Here is a 22,050-nt window from a genome sequence, read left to right as displayed (position 1 = left end):
CTATGCTCAATCGCATATAATCATTGATAACCATTTGTCCTTGATAACCATTTGTCCATACTTGGGATTTTATGTGGTAGGCTCTCTACTTAGATTTCTTATGCTCAATCACATAAAATCATTGATAACCATTTATCCATACTTAGGATTTATGTGGTAGGCTCTCTACTTACATAGAGTTCTTATGCAAAATCTTATATACGAAAGAAATATATGCCTAAGCTTGTATGGAATGTAAGAAAAAAAGAGCTTATGGATCTATTCATAAACTCTAATACATAAGCTCTTTGGCATAAGAGCAAAAATCTCTATACATAAGCTCTAGGCATAAGGGTATGGAGCTCAATGTATAAGAGCGCTTATGCATAAATCTCTATGCATGCTTAATGCATAAGAGTGCCTTATGCATAGAGCTCTTACACGTAAGAGAATAGATCTCTATACTTACATATCCTTTGTATATAGAGCTCAATGCATATGATAAAAGAAGAAAATGAGGAATTTTTTCTAGATGAGTCGCTAGTTTATTGCCACACTATAAGCTCCTAGGCGGGGATGCTACACTAAGCATGTACATGGATGTGATCTCTATCCCATCCAACCATGCAAATCTTGTCCCAAGGTTCTAGGGAAGGGTGTCCATAAAGTGTGAATCCAATATTGTGAGTCCTCATGCTCATATTCTAGGTCCTCATCTTCACCATTGTTTTTTTTAAGAGATCCTTATATTAATCAAAAATTAGTAGGCCGGAGGGCTAAATTTACATGCTCATATACCAAACCAATTCTTTGAAACATGACCTTCTCCTCATAGATGAAAGTGGGGTGTAAACTATAGCAGTCCAGTAGTGAGACAGTCAAAGGGCATGCCCTCATCGCCTTAGCTACAAGGAGACTGGGGGAGACAACCTCCTGTGTGTGCAACCGGTTACACACCATCTCTCTCACTGCCTCGACCTAGGGGGTGTAACCGACTGAGAAGAGCTCTTGGCAATTGCTTACCTTAATGGGGGATCGGACTCAATGGTTCCATATGGCCTCCTCAGCTTACAGACTACACATCTCTGCGGTGATAAGGGCCTATAATCTCGAAGAAATCCCACGTGACCATGGTGTAGGAGGTAAGGGTGTTGAACCCCACCCTCCTCTCATCTATCGAGCATATCTTTTTATCAGACCATATGGCCTCCTCAGTTTGCAGAACACACATGTCTATGGTGGTGAGGACTTGTAATCTCAAAGAAATCCCACGTGACCTACCCAGGTCTAGAAGGAGGTAAGGGTATTGAACCCCACCCTCCTCTCCTCTATCGAGCATATCTTTTTATGGGTTGTCTCCATCTATGTCTCCAACCACCATGGGCTATTCAGGGTCTACTCCTCTATCTAGAGGGAGGCAAAGGCTCCTCTCTTGATGCAAGGAATATGTCCTAGATTACAATCTATAACTTCGATCCAACCTCTCTAAGCCCCGCACATCTAGGTCTGTCGTCCACTACGCTGCCATAGAGAAAGTCCCTCTGTAAAGGTGAGAGTTTCCCATATCTCCTCTATATGTGTGCCAATCCCGATGTGTTGGACCAAGCTGTCAAGGATGCATACACCCTCTGACGCTTAGGCACCAGGGGCCCTCTATGTGAAGGAGGTATATAATGGAAAATAAGTGGTGCTCTTCTGGGAGTAAAATATCCAATGAGCCCCCCATAAGTGGTGCTCTTATGGGAGTAATGAGCCCCAAACCATGCTCACTGAATCTTATGGGGAAGAACCCCTCTCTCAGGTGCACGAAAGTGATGGGCCCATCTCCATCCCCCTATACATGTTCCAAGAGATAATCCTCATTAACTAGGCATGGGGGAGTGAGGTCATGCACCCTCTTTATGGAGGGTTTTGGAAGTCAGTTTGGAAGGAGAGCAGTTGCAATCTATGCGTGGTTGAATGTGAGTCAGTGATTCTGCCCTCCACGAAGGCTCACCATGATTTAGCCCTTCTATGGGCATAGCGGTATGTCGACATCAAAGGGACTGATGGTGTCAAATGTAAGAAAACAAACAAGACCACCTCTAGTCTTGAAGAGTCGAGAGCTCCATCTTGCTTCCAAAGGCATGAGCCCCCTAGCTTCATGCAAGCCAAGTGAGAAGTGGCAACATCAATGAGTTATCTGTCCCCCCCTCCCAAATGCCAAGAGAGGGGTCTGAGTGTTTGTTCCATAATCCAACTGGCGCTAATCAGGGCAAAATTGAACGAGAACAAAAACATCATCGTATCATCATCTGGGGTAGCTTGGGAGTGATGGAAAATCACATCTAGGAGGGGACAGCCATAGTAGATGAGAACTAACTGTGCCTCCACTGGAAGGAACCTAAAGAGGCTGTAATCCATTGGGGCCCCCAAGGGGGGGTGCCAAGGGATTCTTGAGAAAGGGATGCCACACGGGATGGTGCAATCATCATCTCCATCAGGCTAGAGAACTTGTGAGTCAAATGGAAAGTTGAGTTGGATTGGATCACCAGGACGGGCCAAGGGGGCAGTGGACATGGAGGGGGGAATTGGAGAGGGGGGGAGGTGCTAGAAGAGGAGGAGAGCTAAACAAAATTGGGATGAAGGTGGGGCAAAGGCAAGAACAGAGAAGGGCATGAGGGGGGAGAGGTGCTAGAAGAGGAGGAGAGCTAAACAAAATTGGGTTGAAGGTGGGGCAAAGGCAAGAACAGAGAAGGACATGAGGGAAAGGGGGCATGAAGAGGAAGCAGGCCTTCCAAGTATCATGATGTAAGATCCTCTTCTCTTAAACATCCGTCACCATGAAAGAGGAAGGAGGCCTTCCTCTTTCATGGTGTAAGATCCTCTTCTCTTAAAAATCCGTCACCATGAAAGAGGAAGCAGGCCTTCCAAGTATCATATGTAAGATCCTCTTCTCTTAAAAATCCGTCACCATGAAAGAGGAAGGAGGCCTTCCAAGGATCATGGTGCAAGATCCTTTTCTCTCAAAAATCCATCACCATGAAGAGGAAGGAGGCCTTCCAAGGATCATGGTGTAAGGTCCTCTTCTCCCTCTCCCAAAATCCATCACCATGAATGAGTGATGGAAGATCAACCCAAAATTATTGATTTTGACATCTTGAGAAGGATGGCCAAAGGTATTGTTGTGTTCACATTGGCAAGCTTGTTGACCACAAGACTAGTATCTTCCACAAGACTAGTGTCTACAGGTATTATTGTGTTCACATTAGCAAGCTTGTTGTCCACACAACTAGTATCTACCATGAGACTCGTGTCTACCACCACGAGACACTAGTGTCTACCACGAGACTAGTGTCTAAAAGTGATGGGCTTCCCAGGCCTCCCAACATTCCTATGTTGACAGCAACACCCCCATCCAAAATTAAAGTGATCTGCTTCCCTTTATAAATGTTGTGATGAGTGCTTTGTTTTTGGCTCTGAAGGAGTGTGGCATGGATTATCTCTTTTAGCTCTTCTACATGGGCTCTTAATTTTTCATTCATCCACAATTGTGTGAATCTCTCCAAAGTTGAGAATTTCCTTGCAAAAGAGAGCTTATTTGGGACTCAAAATTCTAAGGACAAGAAGATTGTGAGGCTTTCTATGTCCCATACACGATATGTGAACTCACGTGAGGTGGTGGGCTTAGACCTATAATTTTTATAGGGGATGTGTGCTTTACCTCATAGAAAATATTATTTTTCCCAATTGGAGGCAATTTTTATAGGGAATGTGAACTATCATTGATTACCTCATAGAAATTATTATGTTGCCCAGGCAGTTACAACCTTCCTCTGAGTCTTACATCTAACAATGTGTAACGTGATTGCATCAGTTTTGGAGTTGACGGTGTGAGGAGAATCCTGAGCCCAATCCAAACACGATGTAAAGGCAAATGAAATGTACATAAGATGGAGTAAAGTGGATCCTAGGTGGCAAAAGCAATGCATGGCACAGCCAAGTGGAAATGCGCCGTCATGAAGAAAGAAAGAAAGGACAATAGAAGTGTCCACCCCAACCACAAGAATTGACTAAACCTGACATCTAGATATGTATGGAACCTTAGGGAAGAAGGGGTCGTTGTGCATGGGGTAGTTGATGGGGATGCGCAGTAGTAGTGCATGGGAGAAATAGGAGCAAGAGAGAGTAGAGTGGCATTGAGGACCTATGAATCTACATCTCTGTTGGACCTTGGTCTACTAGCCCAAGGCTTTTCTCATTTGTTCTATGCTATGTTTGATGGTGGAAGCTTGGCAGAGGGTTGTTGTAGTGTTCAAAGATACTTGTTCTTGTGGAATTGGAGGAAAGGCTTGAAGAACTCTTATTGAGACAATCCTATGTGGTTGATCCCCCTTGTTCTGGTTGCTTTCTCTCTTTTCTGTTGATATCCCAGGTCTCAGGGTTGTTGAGACAAGCTAAATTATCATCTATATACAAGAGGCTCCTTATGTTTTTTGGGAAATTATGCTTTACTTTTGTTGTCTAGTTTGATATTGTTGAAAGAATATATGTGTGAGTGAGGATCTAAGGTATGATGAATCGGGTCTGAATCAGAAAGCTTAGATTTTGAGTTAGCAAGTTTTGGCTGAATCAGACTGAGTCAGTTTTGGTGGTGTATAGATCAGTCAGATAACGTTATTAAAGAAAAGATTTGGTCTTATTTTTGAAGCTTGTGAACGTAGGTAGAAATCAGTCTGATAGATTGGGGACTGGGTGGTCTGTGTAAGGAAGCTGAGGGCTATGTCAGGTCGAGGATTAATTATTTTTGAACGTAGGTAGAAATCAGTCTGATAGATTGGGGACTGGGTGGTCTGTGTAAGGAAGCTGAGAGCTATGTCAGGTCGAGGATTAATTAGTTTGGATCAGTTAAGGGCCAATGGGAGTCAGTTGAAGGTGTATATGACACAGGTGATGGTGATGCTAGCATGAATCGGCACAATTACATGTGCGTGAGTATATGGATAGTGGTGTGGATAATGATACATGTGCTTTGTTGGATGACTCCTTGGAGGGTGTCTTTGCTTTGTTTGAAAAATATGTGGATCCAGGCGATGTCGAGAGCAGGTTGATGCCTATGTGAGTATTTCAGTGGATGATGAACTTTTGGATGCTATGAGCAGACTATGGAGTGAAGAAGCTGAGGATGCTGACCAGGAGATGCAACAGGTTGTTGATTTGGGTTGTCTAGAAGATAGTTTTCAGGATGTTGTTGGGACATTTTTTTTGTATGATGCAGAGAGTTTGAAAAAGACCCAAGACTTGGATGATGACTTGAATGCTGTGAAGAGTGAACGTAATAGTGTTCATGCAGATTCTATTTTTACAGAAATGGTTTGAGAGGGCTTATATGCTAGAAGAGAATCATCATGCTTACGTATATTTTTTTAGTACTATGTCTATGCCCAAGGTTCCTAGAGGAGGTCTAAATGAATAGATCTCAAATGATGGCAAGGTTGTGCTTGATAAAGGAGATTTATTTGATGATGGTATAGGTGTTTTACAGGGACAAATGACAGGCGAGTATGTTGAACAGGTGCTTGATGAGGCCTGTGGTCCAGGAGGTCTATGGGCTTATGAAATCTTGATAATAGTGCATAGAGTTGAGAAGAGTTTTGAGTTGGATGAAGAGCTGAGATTTGACAAGGATGGAGAGGCAAGGAGGAGGCTGGAGAGTAATTTTTCTTGGATTGAGCAACCATTTGATAGGGGAAAGCACAGAGGTTGTTTCAAAAATGTTTGCACGTGGGTGGATCAGTTCAATTAGATGGTTTTGTAGAAGGGTGTGGTACCCTTTTGATCCAGGATGGTGTCGATATGTTGGATGTTGTTGTTGATGCTGTCAGTGGAATTGTATAGGGTAGTTTTTGGAAGGGAAGAAATTGAAACACAAGAGTGTTGTGAAACACTTGAAAGTGTTTCACCCAGGGGGTTGGGAAATATGTGAGGAGAATCCTGAGCCCAATCCAAACATGATGTAAAGGCAAATGAAATGTACATAAGATGGAGTAAAGTGGATCCTGGGTGGCAAAAGCAATGCATGGTGACAGCCAAGTGTTAATGCGTCGTCATGAAGAAAAAAGAAAGGCCAATAGAAGTTTCTACCCCAACCACAAGAACTAACTAAGCTTGATGGATATGTATGGAACCTTAGGGAAGAAGGGGTTGTTTCATGGCCACCTGCAAGTAGTGAGCCAACTATTGTTGCCAGTTTTTGCAGTTAAGTGAGGAGTGGACTGCTGCATGAGTAGTATGGTTGTGGGGTAGTTAACATGGATGTGCGATAGGTGCATGGGAGCAATAGGAGTAAGAGAGAGAAGAGCAGCATTGGGGAGAGAGTTGGTGCAGAGAAGAGAGTTGAGAGAGCCAAAGGGTTTTGGTTGTTGTGTAGCATATGAGAGGAAGCTTGTTGGGAATTGTTTTGCTTGGGAGACGACACAGGATAGGATTGAGAAAGCTTGGGTTTAGCCAGAGCAGAGGATGCAAGGGAGATACACGGTCTTGTAGGAGATTGGTGCCCTATGAGCTCTGAAGTTGCATCTCTATTGGAACTAAGTCCCAACCCAAGGCTTTTCTCAATTGTTCTATGTTGTGTTTGATGGCGGAAGCTTACAGAGGGTTGCTGCAATGTTCAAAGACACTTGTTCTTATGGAATTGAAGGAAAGGCTTGAAGAACTCTCGTTGAGACAATCCTATGTGGTGGATCCCCCTTGTTCTTGTTGCTTTCTCCCTTTTATGTTGATATCCCAGGTCTCAGGGTTGTTGAGCTAGGATGAATTATCATCTATATGCAAGAGGCTCCTTATGTTTTTTGGGATGAATGGATTGATCATGATTTACTTTTGTTGTCTGGTTTGATATTGTTGAAAGAATATATGTGTAAGTATCTAAGGTATGATGAATCAAGTCTGAATCAAAAAGCTTAGATTTTGAGTTAGCAAGGGCTGAATCAGACTGAGTCAGCTGGGTGTCTGGATTAGTCAGATGACATTATTGAAGAAAATATTTGGTCTTGTTTGAAGCCTGTGAACTTGGGGCTAACAATGTGAACGTAGGCGAAAATCAGTCTTAAAATAGATTGGGGACTGGGTGGTCTGTGTCAGCTAAGGGCTATGTCAGGTCGAGGATTAATCAGTTTGGATCAGTTAAGGGACAATAGGAGTCAACTGAAGGTGTACAAGGGTAGATTTGGTCTATTTGGATTGAAGGGAAAAGTTATGTTTTTTTTTTACTGTCAGAATTTCAACCAGTTATAGCAATAGTCATAATTGCAAAGTTGAGTGGGAAAGGGTATCAGAGTCGGCTACAGTCAGCGCAGTGCTTATAGGGTTGGATCCTTGTGAGGTTTGAGTGTTGTCAGTATCTACACGTGTCAAAGGACACAGAGGAGAGGAAATCTGATCCAGCAAAGTCGGCTGAGTCAGTTTGGTCAAGAACAGTCAGATTGGAGTCAGCTATAGTTTAGTAGAGAGCAACTCAATGGTTCAGAGAGGTTCTGTGGGTAAGAACTTGAGGTGGTTAGTTGATGTTGGAGGAAGATTAGAGAGCCTGGAGGTCATTTATATGATTGGGGATAAGAGGAATATTTTTGAGTCAAATTTTAGTCTGTTTTGGGCAGCTAGGTTTGGTTTAGTTAGATCAGTGAGACAGGTGTCAAGAGTAGGTTAGCAGAGGGTCGGGAGAGTGTTCAGTGAGGCCCTAGGGTTGTGGGTCTCAGGTTAGCTGATGCTAGAGGATAGTAGAGGATCTTGAAGGACTCATATTGGACGACGTCAGTATCAGCATTCTGATTCGGTTACAGTTAGCTGTGTGTCAGGTGGGGAGGATTCAAGTCAGCAGACTATCAGAGGGAGTCAGCCGGGTCAGTTATGGGTGGGGAGGATTCCATCCAGCAGACTGTCACTCAGAGGGAGTCAGCTGGGTCAGTTATGGGTGTGAATAGTTGTTCGAAGGTGTCGGGTGAAGGGTTGAGGACAGGAGGAAGTGTATTGGTGCCCTTGGAGCTGGGATTTTGGTGTCCCGCAGTTCAGATCTCTTTACATTTTCTTCTTGTGTGTCTGAACTGCTGGTGGTGTTATAGATGCCATCACCCAGCATCCTCACAACGGCTTCAAAACTGGCTCTTTCTCACAAATTTTAAGAATTGTCACTCATCTGTACATGGCCTTTGGGTGGCAAGCTGTAAGGTTACCTTGATGATTCTATGATTTTTTCTTGAATAAGGTTTAGGATATACTTAGGCATGGTTAGTGGTTTGTACTCAACCACATGCTCAAGGTTATTGGTCTCATCATGGCCTTTGGCGAGCTCTTTCTCACACCTTTTAAGAATGATGACTCATCATTTATTTTGGCGGGATCCAAGATTCCCTTAATGGTTTTATTATTGGATCTCTTGAATAAGGTCTAGGATACACTCATGCATGGTTAGTGATTTATACTCAACCACTTGCTCAACCACTCAACCACTTGCTTAAGAATTGGCTCTAGTTTATCATGTACCTCCTTACAAGCTCTTAAGCTTGTGTTGTTCTTTCCTTCTCCAACACTCATGCATGGTTAGTGATTTGTACTCAACCACTTGCTTAAGAATTGGCTCTAGTTTATCATGTACCTCCTTACAAGCTCTTAAGCTTGTGTTGTTCTTTCCTTCTCCAACACTGGGTTGGGGTACTCTTACAATTTCTTGGAAAGCTTATAATAGTCAATTGGCTTCTTTCCTTTATCAAAATCTAGATAGACTAAGATATCTTATGTTGTTTCCCCAAAGGGAGGTAACTTGAAATATCTCATCTTGAACCACTTTGTATGGTCAAGACATTATCATCCTTAACAACTAATCACACATTCCACTTCTACATGATCTTTGATTGTTTCTTCTTTTGGACCTCTGGTTTTGGTCCTTTAGCTTTTTCTAGGGATACATTAGCCTCTTTGGGGATTGCACCTTAGTCTTCTTAGCTAGTTGCTCTAGTTGGTTGCTGTAGCTAGTTGCTTTTAGCTGGCTGCTTGAGGTTGAAGCTTGATATTTCTACTTGATTGTAGCCTTAATTGCACCTTTATCTCTTGTCCTATAGCCTTATAAAGGCACATTGAGGGGGACTATACAACAATTTCTTCTTTTACACTCAACACATTAAGGCTCATCAAAGTGGCTTATTTTTTTGCCACTGGGAGGTTTGTGGACAATCCGTGTAAGCATCTTCAAGTCTGCACTTGTACCATATGCCTCCCTAAGTGGCTAATGATTTTTCCATTGGGGGTGGCTAATGCTTTTGCCACCGGGGGGCGGGGTGCCGGGGGGGGGGGTGGGGGGTTGGGTTATCACTGTGTTCGGACAATCCTTGTGAATCTCAAATGTGCACTCGTAGCATGTGCCTCCATAAGAAATGACATTAGGGTCTAGCCGCCTAGATTCGGTAATGGATTTCAAGGAAAACTAGAAGGCATAGTCTATTTCTTGTTGTTGTATAATATCTTTGAACAAGGAAAACAAGAAGGCATAGTCGATGGTTTGGGTACATTTCGGATGTTCATATGGATAATATTCTTCATAAGACCCATATGGTGCCATGTTTTTGTGAGGACTCTTTAAACAAGGAGGCATAGTCTATTTCTCATTGTTGTACCATGTCTTTGAACAAGGAGACCAAAGGAGGCATAGTCAATGGTTTGGGTATGTTCCAGATGTCAAGATGGATTATATTGCTCATAAGACTCATATGGTTTCAAATGTCCAAATGGATTATATTGCTCATAAGTCACATAGCTCTCTTATTCAAGACTCTCAAAGTCTTGAATAGGTGTCCAAATGGATTATATTGCTCATAAGTCACATAGCTCTCTTATTCAAGACTCTCAAAGTCTTTGAGCAAGGGCACTGAGTCTTATTGTGCTGGTGTAATTTACGAAGGAAGTTCGCAGAGCTGGTAAAGTCCACAAAGGAATTGGTTAAGGTGATAATACATAAAAAGTGTAGCGAAGGCGTATTAGGTGGTCTCTCTTAGTAAGGGATTTTGGTAGGTGGCACCAAGCACTAGATTACTTGAGTATTTGTCGACTAAGGAGCAAATAGTAAAACAATTAGGCGTAACAAATGCTTTGGAAATGGTGGGAGCATAGGTTGTCATGCCAAAGTCCATCTTGTTAGGTTTCCTTTAGTACCAACAATGAGAAGTATTTTAGTTCTCATAGTGCTTGTATGATTATGGTAGTAGTAAATATAAGCAATCTTACATTTTGTTTATTCAAGTATATGTACCAAAATTATGTTTAGGGTGCTATTGGTGATGGGATAATGCTTTAATGTGTGCATCAAAAGTCAAACAATCTTACATTTAGTTTATTTGTATATATATATATATATATATATGTACCAAACTTAAGTTTAGGGTGCTATTGTTGATGAGATAATGCTTTAATGTGTGCATCAAATGTTAAGTTGTGCAATGGTCATCGTATTGTTTGTGTTCATGAAAAGGTGGTGCCGTGATGTATGTTTGTTACTGGATTTAGTTTTAGTTTTGATAGGCTTATTCAGTGCAGATTTGTTGGTTGAGCAAAATACAGTGACTGTAATTGCGACTCGGAGAAACTAGTGGTGAAAATAGTGACATGTTAGAGTTCCAACAACTAATAAAAATATAGTTATTATATATATCTCTTTTTATAAATCAATTATATAATTATTATATATGAATATAGTTGGTATATATATCTCTTTTTATAAATCAATTATATAATTATTATATATGAATATATGAATATATATATATATATATATATAGAGAGAGAGAGAGAGAGATGTGTAAGTGTGTATCATAGAAAGAGATACACACACATTTAAAAACATTAACAACCCTTTTCTATGCCACACAGGTAGCACGCAGGTCCACGACTTGTTTGTATTCATGGAAGCCACTGTTTGGGGAAAAAATAAATAAATCGCGCTGGGATTTGAAGTAGGAGCCTCTTCCATGGCAAGTGAATGTAGTTGTGGGTTTTGACCATTGAAGGGCATCAAGAAGCTACCTCGATGTTTGTTGCATCAAGGTGTACCAATGACTCAACATAAGTCATTGCATTTCATCAAGGTGTACCAATGGCTCAACATAAGTCACTGCATTTCATGCGGGGTGTCCGACTTGTGGAAGTGGCCTTGGCTGGCCTTGCCAATGTTGGCCCAATCGGTTGAGCAAGTTGTCAACCAACTCATCAATGCTCATATCCTTGACTAGAGCCCTCTCTTGTGGTGGTTGGGCTCCTCTTTATGTGGAGGCTTTTGATAATATCATCTCGTAGTATCTTTTGGTTTTTGGGTGACTTCTACATCCCTCTCTTGCAAATTGTGTACGTGGTCTATTGCCTCACAATAATATTTATAAAAGATGTAGTGCCTAGACCTATCGAAATGGTCATAAAGCCTCTCTCTTTAGACTTATTATGAATCGATCAATGGGTAGCAGGTTGTCGATCCTTTCTTAGGGATTGCAACTTAAATGGAGAAATTCAGCTCTAGTAAATGAAGTCCCGAATAGATTGTCCAATCTGTTGCTTGTTGAGGTTGTAAATTTTAGTGATGGGGCTCCATTTGGCTCCACTTAGTGAGCATTCTAGACTATAAATTTGTGTTGTGTCTCAAGATCTCGTACTACGTGCTCTTTTTTACAAGATTTAGTGATTTAAACTAATGACCTACTTTGCCTTCAATACAAAGACCAAATTCTCTTTTTTTGTGTCTTCAAGTCTCCCATGAGCTTCACAAACTTGATTGAACTTTCGCAAGTATTGAATAGAATCTCCATTTACATCAAATTTTGTCATTAGCTTTGAGACGTCTTTTATCTTTAAAATGAGAGTCTTGATTAGATATCACTTAGGGTCTAGAGAAAATCTTGAATTAACCTTCTCTAAGGACTAAAAACTTACAATAGCACCTCCAAATGCTACTTCTAATTTCTTGTTAGGGATCATTCCCTCTTATTAAACCATTCTTAGCCTTTTTGCTCAATTCCAAGGGCTAAACATTAACATTAATCCAAGGTATACATCAATGTTCTATAACTTCCTCTCTTAATTTCTAGACACAAAAATTATTGAAGACTAAAGGTTCACATAAATTCTTTAAGCTCGACTTTTATCCCAAGTCCTAGGATGGGCTTTGCATGTCCTTAAGATCCACCACGGAAATATACATAATTTTTTATTTTAGAAAGAGAGTTTCTCAAATTTCTCTTTCTTGGACTATACTCTTAATTTCTCTAAAAATAGTATATCTTTCCTAATCTTTACATGCTGATGTGTGTATGCAAAAGCAATCACTATTATTATTGCATGGGCTTTTTATACATGAACAGGGTGATTAAGAGCCTCCTATATATGCATGGAGTACTTAAGTTCATCTAGAGGCCAAGGTAGAGGTCGTTTTAAAAATAGAAATCATGGACAACAACACCACGAATCAAATGTTCAAACATGTAGAAGAGATTGCACATGTTACTTTCTTGAATCGTGTTGTGGAGTGCATGCCTATGTAGGGAGGCTTTGTTTGTGAGTGTGGAGTGTTGGGTAGAGCCAGAAAAGATAAACAAGTTATGGTTGCAGAGAAATGATAGAGATAATTAAGTTTCAATTTCAGTAAGATCTAGTAGTGAGTTGCAAGTTTTTCCAACTAAAAGCAAAGTCGCACTTGTCAACACCCCTAAGGTAGGGCACCCAATGGGATAGCTCAAAAAGACACTCCCATGGCTTCCAATGGCAGTACATCTTTAAAATAGGGACCAACATTTCATTCCAATAAACGAATGTGTTGTACGCATCTAAATCATGTGTTGGTTGTACATCATGGTTGCAACCTCTTTGTGCGCTCTTTATCTACATTATTTGGCATGACCTTAGAAAGTATCAATGCATCCTTTTGAAAAGCCTAGCATCTCCATTTATCTTTTTTTTTGTTCTAACATTAGTCTCCTACTATTTAGCATTTTCCTTCCATAGAGAATTCTTCTATGCTTGTGCACAAGACATGGTAGGGGGGGATCTTGGTTTAATCTGGCCAAAGAATATGAGCGGATGCTATGTAGGTATCTCTTGGCTACATTTGAACCCACACATATGAGAGAGAGAGAGAGAGAGAGAGAGAGGTATCGACATCGGTAGAATGCAACATGAGGACGTATACGACCAACGGTGGGACTTGAACTCGAGTGGATCATGGCCTTTATAAGGGCCCTCGCACTAGCCAATCTGCCCCACTTGTGGGTGGCAAAAAGGTAGTGCGAGGGTCCTCTTTTGTTACACACACAAAAGAGAGAGAGAGAGAGAGAGAGAGAGAGAGAGATTCAAGCTCCTACTTTTAGTTTAAAAAATACACGTTTTTAAGCTCAATTTTTATTGGGTATAAAGTTCTTTTATATTCTCATAAAAAGGCAATTTAAATCCCCGTACATACATACTCGATGCCCATCACCAATCATATATTTGACTAACTCTCAAATTTCCCACATATTCTCTTATCTGTTCATCAACACATTCTTTTTTTTTTGGGGTAAAAAACTTTGTTGTATTGCTTCACTGTACAAAGAAAGAAGCCCTTAAAAGTGAGGCAAACTTCTTGAAGAAAACGCACACAAGTTAAAAACAGTGAAAAAACAAAGCCAACTAGCCATCAATGATCTGATGCAGATGGATGCTGTCAAACAAAGAAGCAATAGTTCAACATATTCACCTTCCGAATATAGCATTAAGCAAGGAAGATTGGCCAATTTGAGGCCAAAATCTCATCCCCTTGAGCAAGCCTGAAGAAAAAACAAAGCTATCTTTGCATACTTGGAAGCTAGCAAGTATACAACATCTCATTGGATTTGAGGTATCTCATCTATCACAAGTAATAAACCACCCTAAATTGTATAACTTTGACAGTCTAAACACCCACCCTTTGTTTGTGTTCAAATGAAATCCAAGCTTTCGCCCCAAAAGATGTTAAAGCATGTCAGTGCATATGATTACACCAGGTGGCTCTTTTCTATTCAAAGAAATTACCCTCTGGGCTTCTTTTATTTCTAGCACCACGTAGCCTCTCAAAGATGCATTGTTGATATGATAACTTGCTCCTCAAGATAATCATCAAGATCACCATAAGAGCTCGCATGGCCCATCACAAAACCAAAGTGCACACACAAGAGAACTTTTTCTCTGAAGTGACCCTCCTCTTTTTTAGCTGCCTTCTTCTGCTTGGTGTTTCTCAAACCATGCCCTTTTGGTTTGGCAGTGTTGGAGGTTTAATGATCTTTCTTACCTGTTTTGTAGACAGCAGGTTTTATCTCTTGGGCTGAGGCAATGCAGTCAATGGCTTAAATCCCCTGTAGGCTCAGCCTCCCATTATTGGATGCCAGGTTGATACACTTCTGTTGGCAAACAACAACACTGATTCCCCATCTTTCTCAACTCCTTACACCTCCTTGAGTTAGTGAAGATACTCTGAAGAGAGGTACCTTTGTTGCAGCTCTTGGGAAATTTAATTTCAACTAGAAATCACTTCATAACTGCGTTGGCCGAAGTAGATAAAGGCTTGCAGCAACTTGCTCTAATTGTCTGTTCTCATAACTTTGTGGTGAATTACAGACCGTTAAATCCAAATGATATGACCGTAGATGCCTCGCCCCATTCTCCTGGCACCAAGAGCTGCAATTCTCCAATCACGTCTAGATTAGCTCTGACTCTAGCCTAACCTCCTCAGCATTGGCGTCCTGCTTGCAAGTTCTGATGTCAACATTTTGTGGCTTCTTCCCAAATCCATGAAGCCATGCTTCCTTGTCTTAACCAAGCTTTGGTAGTTTCTTTACAATATCAGCTTGGTGAACAAGTTGGTGCGGCCGGGCTTCTCAAACACTGCTTACTGGTTCTTCCTCTAAATGTTCTTGATGAGTTGAATGAGTTGGATGTCCATTCAATATTGTTGTTGCTTTTGCTGCATATGAACTCTGCACTGCATCATCCAACCGCTGCATCAACCAAAATTATGGTAACCGGGTGGAAACAAATGTCTGGTGCTGGCAATGCTGTTGCTGCTGAGAGCACCACCATCCTCTCTGATCTGCTTTAGTCTACAAACTCCATGTGAGCTTGTGCAGAATGCAGCAGCTTACTTGCACACAGTGAAAGACTACGTCAAAGAAATGCTCAAGGCAACAACAACATTTCATCAAGGAAGACAAATCTGACGTTTAACTGCCTTTGTTACTCAAAAAGACCTACAAAACTCAAATTGTAGATTTTACCACAGAAGTAAAAAGCTCCCTACTGAAGGAAAACTTAAATGTCGACTCCCTCCCCAAAAATACATAAAAATGATGTGTGTAATTCACACAGCCTACAACCCAGTGTTTTTGATACAAAGCATTTGATACTTAACCAATGCTTGATATTTTCTGCAAGCGCAGGTCCATCCTATCGCTTACGAAAATCAAAAGGCCAACTCCGTGCTACAGGTACTTGTGCAAAAAACAAGAGCCTGAAGGTATAACAGGCAGCACCATGAGCTTGACTCTCGCCAAACAAACGTCTGAGCGTACCTTCTTCCACTTGTATGCAGGCCTAAACCATAAGTTTTAATCACCAGGTTCAGCCTCTAAACAATCCATAAATCCAGTCATTGACACCCTGGCAGTGACAAGGTCATAGAAAATACATAGATACCACAAGGATGAGAATGTTAAAGAACAAGCTGACTGAGAGGAGGCATATTATATCCTAGCCCATGCAGGTGTTCGTTTGCTTTTCTTATTCTTCCAGAATGCCTTTCCACCTGCCTGCTTCTGGTCTTGAATCTCTATGTATTTCCGCTTCCTGATGATACAAAGGCACACATAATTGATGGAGTTTCTAACCAAACCCAATGGAGAGCCATTATAAATCAGTGCTTGAAAACACTAACCTGTAGGCAGTAAGTGAAGAATCCGATAGGAGTTCGTCAGCAAGTGAGCTCTTTTGTTCCTTTTTTGTCAATCTTCCCGAATAGAAATCTGCTGGACCTCCAACAACAGTTCCCACCTGGTAATAACACCACAAGACCATCAGATCTCCTGAACACAGCAAGGGTGGCAATAGGAGTATGTTTTAGGGGTACCCTCACAGAAGTCCCTTCATCAGGAAGGTAGGCCAAACCTTGTAGCCTTGTTTGGGAGGGAAGCGGCAAGCCTGATGTGAGGCTACGAACATGCACAGCCAAGTGTGACATTTGACTGCTCTAAGATTGTCAAGATTCATGGCCGAGGATGCAGCAAGGGAAAAGCTCACGCACCACTTACTACCACAACATGCCCACTTACTTCATAAACACAGGATGACACGGCATTGTTTAACTTGATATCAACCAGAGGACTCAATGGCCCATGGCATCAATAGATGTAACAAGAAGTGATAATGCATTACCTGAAAATACTTTGGCAGGCCTTTTGAATCTTCAGCTTTATAATGCCTCTTTGGATCTACAACACCACGAAGCTGCAAAAAGGAGTCCCGAGGTCAAGCAGATTATCCCCTTCATAGAATTTTGGTCATTTCATTCAAGGTATAGATGCTGGGTGGGAAGCACCTTCAAAAGCTGGAGCTCCTTCTTGAGTTCAGGAGTGATTGTTGGGGCAGATAGGTTAAACCTGCCCTCGTTAAGTGTTAGTCCACGAGGTACCAAAATGCCCCTCATAAACATCTACCTTAGAATATTTAAATGCCCCACACAAGCATTGCACATCCTTGCATTTTGAACATCAATCAAAGCTTGCTTTTTTACACACAACACACACACGTGGATCCAAAAATATGGATACAGCTCAACTATAACCACAATGCTGCATTGAAAATTGCTACAGATTTATTAAGAAAACCTTTGAATAAGAAAAAACTTTGTATGAGAAAACTGGAGATTCAATTTAATAAACAAATAAGATGTTCATTAAAAACCTTTAAATTACCAGAAACTTTGTATGAGAAACAAATGAAATGTGCACTAGATACGGGGAATTAAAAAGGCATAATGGGTTATCAAATTAACTTTAAGGTAAAATAAGTTAGGAAAAACTATATGAAAGGAACCCTAAACATCTGAAAAATATGGGATATTTGTTTGAGTACATTGAAATATAATATCTTTTGAAGAGGATAATTTAGATTAGATTACAATGTGAGTGTGTTGGGAGGGGAGATCAAAGTACTAAAGAGAGAGAGAGAGAGAGTCGTATTAACATCTTCAAAAGGCCAAAATGACTTATGAGACCATCATCATGGTACTAAAAGTAAAACTAAAAAGAAAATATCCGTGAAGCCTCAAGCTCTCACATCAGCCAAGAATATCTTGCATAGGGCGCTGCAATATAGTCATAATCACAGGGAATGGGCATTTTTAGACTTGGGAATGTCGGGGATGGTAGCATCTTCCCATTCCCATTCCCATTCCCATCCCATGTTACTCTATAGTCACAGGGAATGGCCATTCTCAATCTTTTCTGTCCCCGTTCCCTGTCCCCGTTCCACGTCCCATGTGACTATGAATATGGTACCCAACCTAGTGAGCAAGGTGGGAGAAAGTCTTGTGGTGGTGGGAAATGATGGCTCTGATCCTCTTGAGGTGACATGAGCATGGACGGAGCCACCATGTCGGGGGCATCGGGCTCTACGTAACTCGGTGGCTCTGTCTAATGTCACTCCTCTCGGCCGGGCTTCTACATTAACCTGGAAGTCAGGGAGAGTGGATGGATGATGCAAGTGGATTTGCAATTCGAGGAATTCTTATTCAGGATGGTTGACCTCTGGCTTATGAATCTCGAATGAGAGGAATTATGCAATTCTCACGTTTTATGTCTATGCCATGTAGATGGAGAGGAGCCTTTATTGTTTCAGATTTGTGAGACCATCCTAGACGACAATGGCTCTATTATTGTCATTGGTACTATGTATCAAGTGGCAACCATTATAGCGCAGGTTCAGCAATCTAGCTTCTCCCTAGACACCCTGGTGAATGTGCGGTGTACAACGCAGATTGGAAAGGCATTTCGACAAGAGGTTGCCATTGAATGTCACTTTTTGTTATAATAAATCATCTCATACTCTTGTGCAGACATATACCCTCGTCGTTGCTACCTTCACGAGCATAGTTGGAGTAAACCATACACAACCTTTCTCGCCTGATTACATCATTGATCCTTGCATCATGGTGCACTGGGAAAGGACCCCAGATGGGACAGCATGCCAAGGTACGGTACAAACATATAATTGTTCAAAATTAAGGGTGTTACATTTTTTGTGGAATTAAGCGAGATGTTTTCTTTGCAGGTGGATGTTAGTGTGTGGATATGACTTTTGGAATATCTTGTTGAAGCGTCATGAAAAAAAAAGAGCAATCCATGATCCTAGAGAGTGGTCCAAATCCTGCTCGAAATAGGCAATGGAACCTCCCCTTGATCTCATAGTATACTAGGCATTTGCATATATAATGAGCCTCTGTCTCAACCTCTATATGGCAAAGCTGGCATGTCCTATCCTCTAGTGCAGCTGCTCTCGGCCCATATCTGGCTATCTCCACTCACCTGGTGGGATGAGGTGCGGATCTGTCCAATCACACACCGCACCCCGAATGAGAGAGAGAGGAGGAGGGGGGGCAGGGGAGAAGGAAAATAGATAGAGATAGAAGAGAAAGAGGGTGGGGAGTTTTAGAGTGAGGGGGAGATTTGTGGGGCGGGGGGGGGGGGGGGGGGGAGGGAGGGGGGAGGTAGGGAGGTAGGGAGGTAAAATGACATCTTAAATATTTGTGTGTGTGTGTGTGTGTGCAGCGTAACTCGCGCCTCCTCCTGGGCAGTGTGGTATAGTAGCCACCCAGGCAAGGGGAAAATATTAGCCAACTTTTGCTTCAAAAAATAACATAAAACATACCATTTTGAACCTGCTGTATTATTTTTCTGCTTTCTGGCCAATTTATTAAGCTTCAATGGGTCCATGGGAGGTACAAATAATCCATCTTGAAGTTTTCCTTCTTTCCGCCAGATTGTATCAGGCATCCCCTTCGTGTTGCAGTTAGAGTTTCTCATTTGCACACTCAAGGTTTTAGAAGTCGGTAGCCCTGTCTCTGGAAACCACGAGTGTCCAAAACTGGTTGACCTGGAAAAAAGACACCTAAACCTTGAATGGTGTCCATAACAATTTGTTAAAAGTGGTCCAGAACAATCCTAGATATATTAAGAATCAAATGTTCAAGAGCCAGGGCATGTGTGCTGGTGGACAGACCTGGAGCTGCTGCCACTCACAAGTTGAAAACCTTTCACTGCAGCTTTTATAGAGACACTTTCTTCCTCTTCTTCCAACCCACCAATTTTTGCCTGCATTTCTTTTTGTATGCTTACCACACTGCCTCCAAAAAAATAAAAAAAGAGAAAATCTAGGCTAAACCCAATATAACAAATGAACAATGTCATCACTCAGTAGAGATCAGCAATGTTTTTGCAATAATCTAAGAATGATTTCAGCAAACCAAATGCTATGGAGTCTTACCTCGGCTCAGAAGTTTGCTGCATATGTGCCTTCATAGACCTAACAAATAGCTTTGCCATCTCCTCTTCTTCATCATCATGATCACTGTTGTCACCCTCATCCTCCTCGTCATCATTATCAACGTCTTCACTATCTTCCTCATCATTAGTGTCATCTTGATTGTTTCTAGTGTCATCATCCCTTACATGGCTAGGAGCTGCCTTCCCACATGATGCTTCCTTAGAGGCAGCTCGAACACCCTCGTTCATAGTAGCCTTAACCCTTGCACCTGCATGGAACCTGTCAAGTTTGTTTCCATCACATTCTTCCATTTTCGGTTCAACTGCCTCTCTTTCCTTGAAACTTTCACAAAGTGACTTATCATCGTGTCCTTCATTCCTGCTCACCCTTTGTTCAAACTCCCCATGGTGAACATTTCCTTGGTCTCTACCATCTCCCTCCCTTGGAGTTACAGCCTTGTCTGGTTGCAACTGCAACATTAGGCTTTTACTTTCTTGAACTCCATTTAAAAAGCTTGCACCTTCACATTCAGTAGAACCTACACTGGCATGCCTAACTTGGCCCTCATGCTCTGTGTCTTCATAATCTTCTGAACCATGGTAGGTTTCTTCAAAAAGATTCCAATTAGTTTCACCGTCCTTCTTGCTTGACTCAGCTTTCTTGCCCTTACTGCTCACTCTAGAAGCTTCAGCCTGAACATGTTTCCCTGGAGCCACTTCATTGCTAACCCCTGCAAGAACTTTGTTTTCTCTCCGATCCACTTCCATGGCATCCAACGCTTGAGCTGTTACATCCTCCGCTTGCATAGGTGACACTAACCTACGCCTTTCTTGAACTTCATTTGCAAAACCTGTGTCTTTATGATCGTTACCATGTGCAGCCAATGCACCAACATCAGTAGTGTGTACATGATCGTCGTGGATCTCATCCAGCGTAGATTCTGTGATTTCATGTTCCACTGCACCATTATGAGCGTATTCAAAAAGCTTCCGGTTAGTTTCGTCTCTCTTCTTAGCACTCATCTTTTTGCTAGATTGCATTTTCTTGCCCTTACTGCTAGCCCTGGGAACCTCCACCGGCCCAATCTTCGTCTTCTCTGCAGCAACGTCACTGGTGATGCTAGAAACATTTTCTGTAAAAACTTCAGCCGACACAATCCCATTGCTAACCCTACAACCATTTTCTGCTGTAGCTTGAGTCAACGAATTCTTATCTGAAACAACCTCACAGCTAATTTCTGCAGAAGTTTCATCCAACCCACTGTCTGCAACATTTACAGAGTTCTGCAGTGCTGCAGGAATAGATTCAATCTCATCTACTTTCTTCTTTATAGTTGAGATTACCTTGGCTTTCTTCTTGGCATCTGATGATGCTACCTTGGGAGTTGAGCTTCGCACTCTGTGTTGCCTTGCAACACTGGAAAGGGGGGTATCAAAGTCGTGGTTTTCTGCTGCGATCCTCTCCTGGCTGCCTTGCTTTTTGGCCGTTCCATTATCAATCTCTTTCTGGTCTTCATCTTCATCAGAGGAGACATGGATGGGAGTGGAAGAAAGAGCAGGCTTCTTACGGGACGACAATGGTGCACGGGGTTTGGGAGAAGGCTTCACGCTGCTAGGAGTAGATGGTAGTTGCGTGGAGCGGCCCTTCCTGGGTCGAAGCTCCATAGTTTAGCACGGCCTACAAACCTCTTGCAGAGTTCCTGCAAATCCCTTTCATTGACACTCTGGGAAAGGTGGTTTGAGAGTGACGGTTGAGTGATTATTGTAGGGAGTGCGAGTTGCGACCTGGGAGAGTGGTCTTTACTCCACACGTGTGGGATGCATATGTCGGGCGAGTGATGACCAGTGCGTGCGTGCCATGCACACATGCTGGCGACCCAAATGGAAAGCGCATGGACACACAAGGCGGCAAAGAATGCCGGTGGTGGCTGGGGGACTGGGAGTTGCAGGCTTCTGAGGAAATGAAGTGATACGAGATGAAGACAATGGGGAGAGGGAGAGAAAGAAAGCTTTGCCTGAGACTTGGTTGCAGAGGGAGACTTAATGCGTAGCCATAGAGGGTTCAGATGAGAGAACGCAAGGTATGTATGAAAGTTTCTCCGGAGCTCATTAGGAGTCAAGTTAGCCTTGTTTTTATGTGTAGTGTGATTGTGTTTTGCTCTGGGCAAGCCCCCTCCCTCTAAGGTTGATATTGGCAAATGGCTACAAGATGATATCTTCCACAACAGGGTAGTCTCTCAGGTTTTTTACCTAGGTAAGGGGTTTTTCAAAGTTCTATTTACCAAAGGGCGAGAGTTATTTACGAAAGCGTTGTTGTTCATGGGGCATAGACTTGTACATGCTAATCCATTCGACCCTCTCTTTGATGTGAATAAAAGCTTGCAAGAAGCCTGTCCTGTTTGGGTAGAAATAGTAGGCTCGCCTCCCTAGCGTAGACCTGCGCTGAGCGAGATTGCATGTGCTCTTGGGCCAATTCTGCACCTTCCGAAGATAAGACGAGAGGTCGCTAACAGTG

At 42.1% G+C, this 22,050-nt stretch overlaps 1 protein-coding gene across 1 annotated transcript; it reads right to left on the bottom strand.

Moving 5' to 3' along the window:
• Positions 1-15,215: 15,215 nt before the first annotated feature.
• LOC147626946 (uncharacterized) lies at positions 15,216-21,613 on the bottom strand. Its single transcript, XM_086815504.1, has 7 exons — positions 19,537-21,613; positions 19,273-19,392; positions 18,922-19,146; positions 16,592-16,652; positions 16,429-16,500; positions 15,932-16,047; positions 15,216-15,843 (listed from the first exon to the last, which is right to left on the bottom strand). The coding sequence occupies exons 1-7, from the start codon at positions 21,198-21,200 to the stop codon at positions 15,741-15,743; spliced, it is 2,361 nt and encodes a 786-aa protein (XP_086671630.1). The 5' UTR covers positions 21,201-21,613; the 3' UTR covers positions 15,216-15,740.
• Positions 21,614-22,050: the final 437 nt, after the last annotated feature.

The sequence above is a fragment of the Cibotium barometz genome, chromosome 21 (genome assembly GCF_041138505.1).
Source record: "Cibotium barometz isolate CiBa-2024 chromosome 21, ASM4113850v1, whole genome shotgun sequence".
NCBI lineage: Eukaryota > Viridiplantae > Streptophyta > Polypodiopsida > Cyatheales > Cibotiaceae > Cibotium > Cibotium barometz.
Note: the sequence above shows the minus strand (reverse complement) of the source record. Positions and strands in the feature narration are given on the sequence as shown.

Excerpts from the sequence above, each read along its gene's own strand:
- LOC147626946 (XM_086815504.1), bottom strand. The coding sequence starts at position 21,200 with ATGGAGCTTCGACCCAGGAAGGGCCGCTCCACGCAACTACCATCTACT. Across the intron at positions 16,653-18,921 it reads AATACAGCAGGTTCAAAATG|GTTTAACCTATCTGCCCCAA; the intron begins GTATGTTTTATG and ends TAACGAGGGCAG. Across the intron at positions 16,501-16,591 it reads AGGAGCTCCAGCTTTTGAAG|CTTCGTGGTGTTGTAGATCC; the intron begins GTGCTTCCCACC and ends TCCTTTTTGCAG.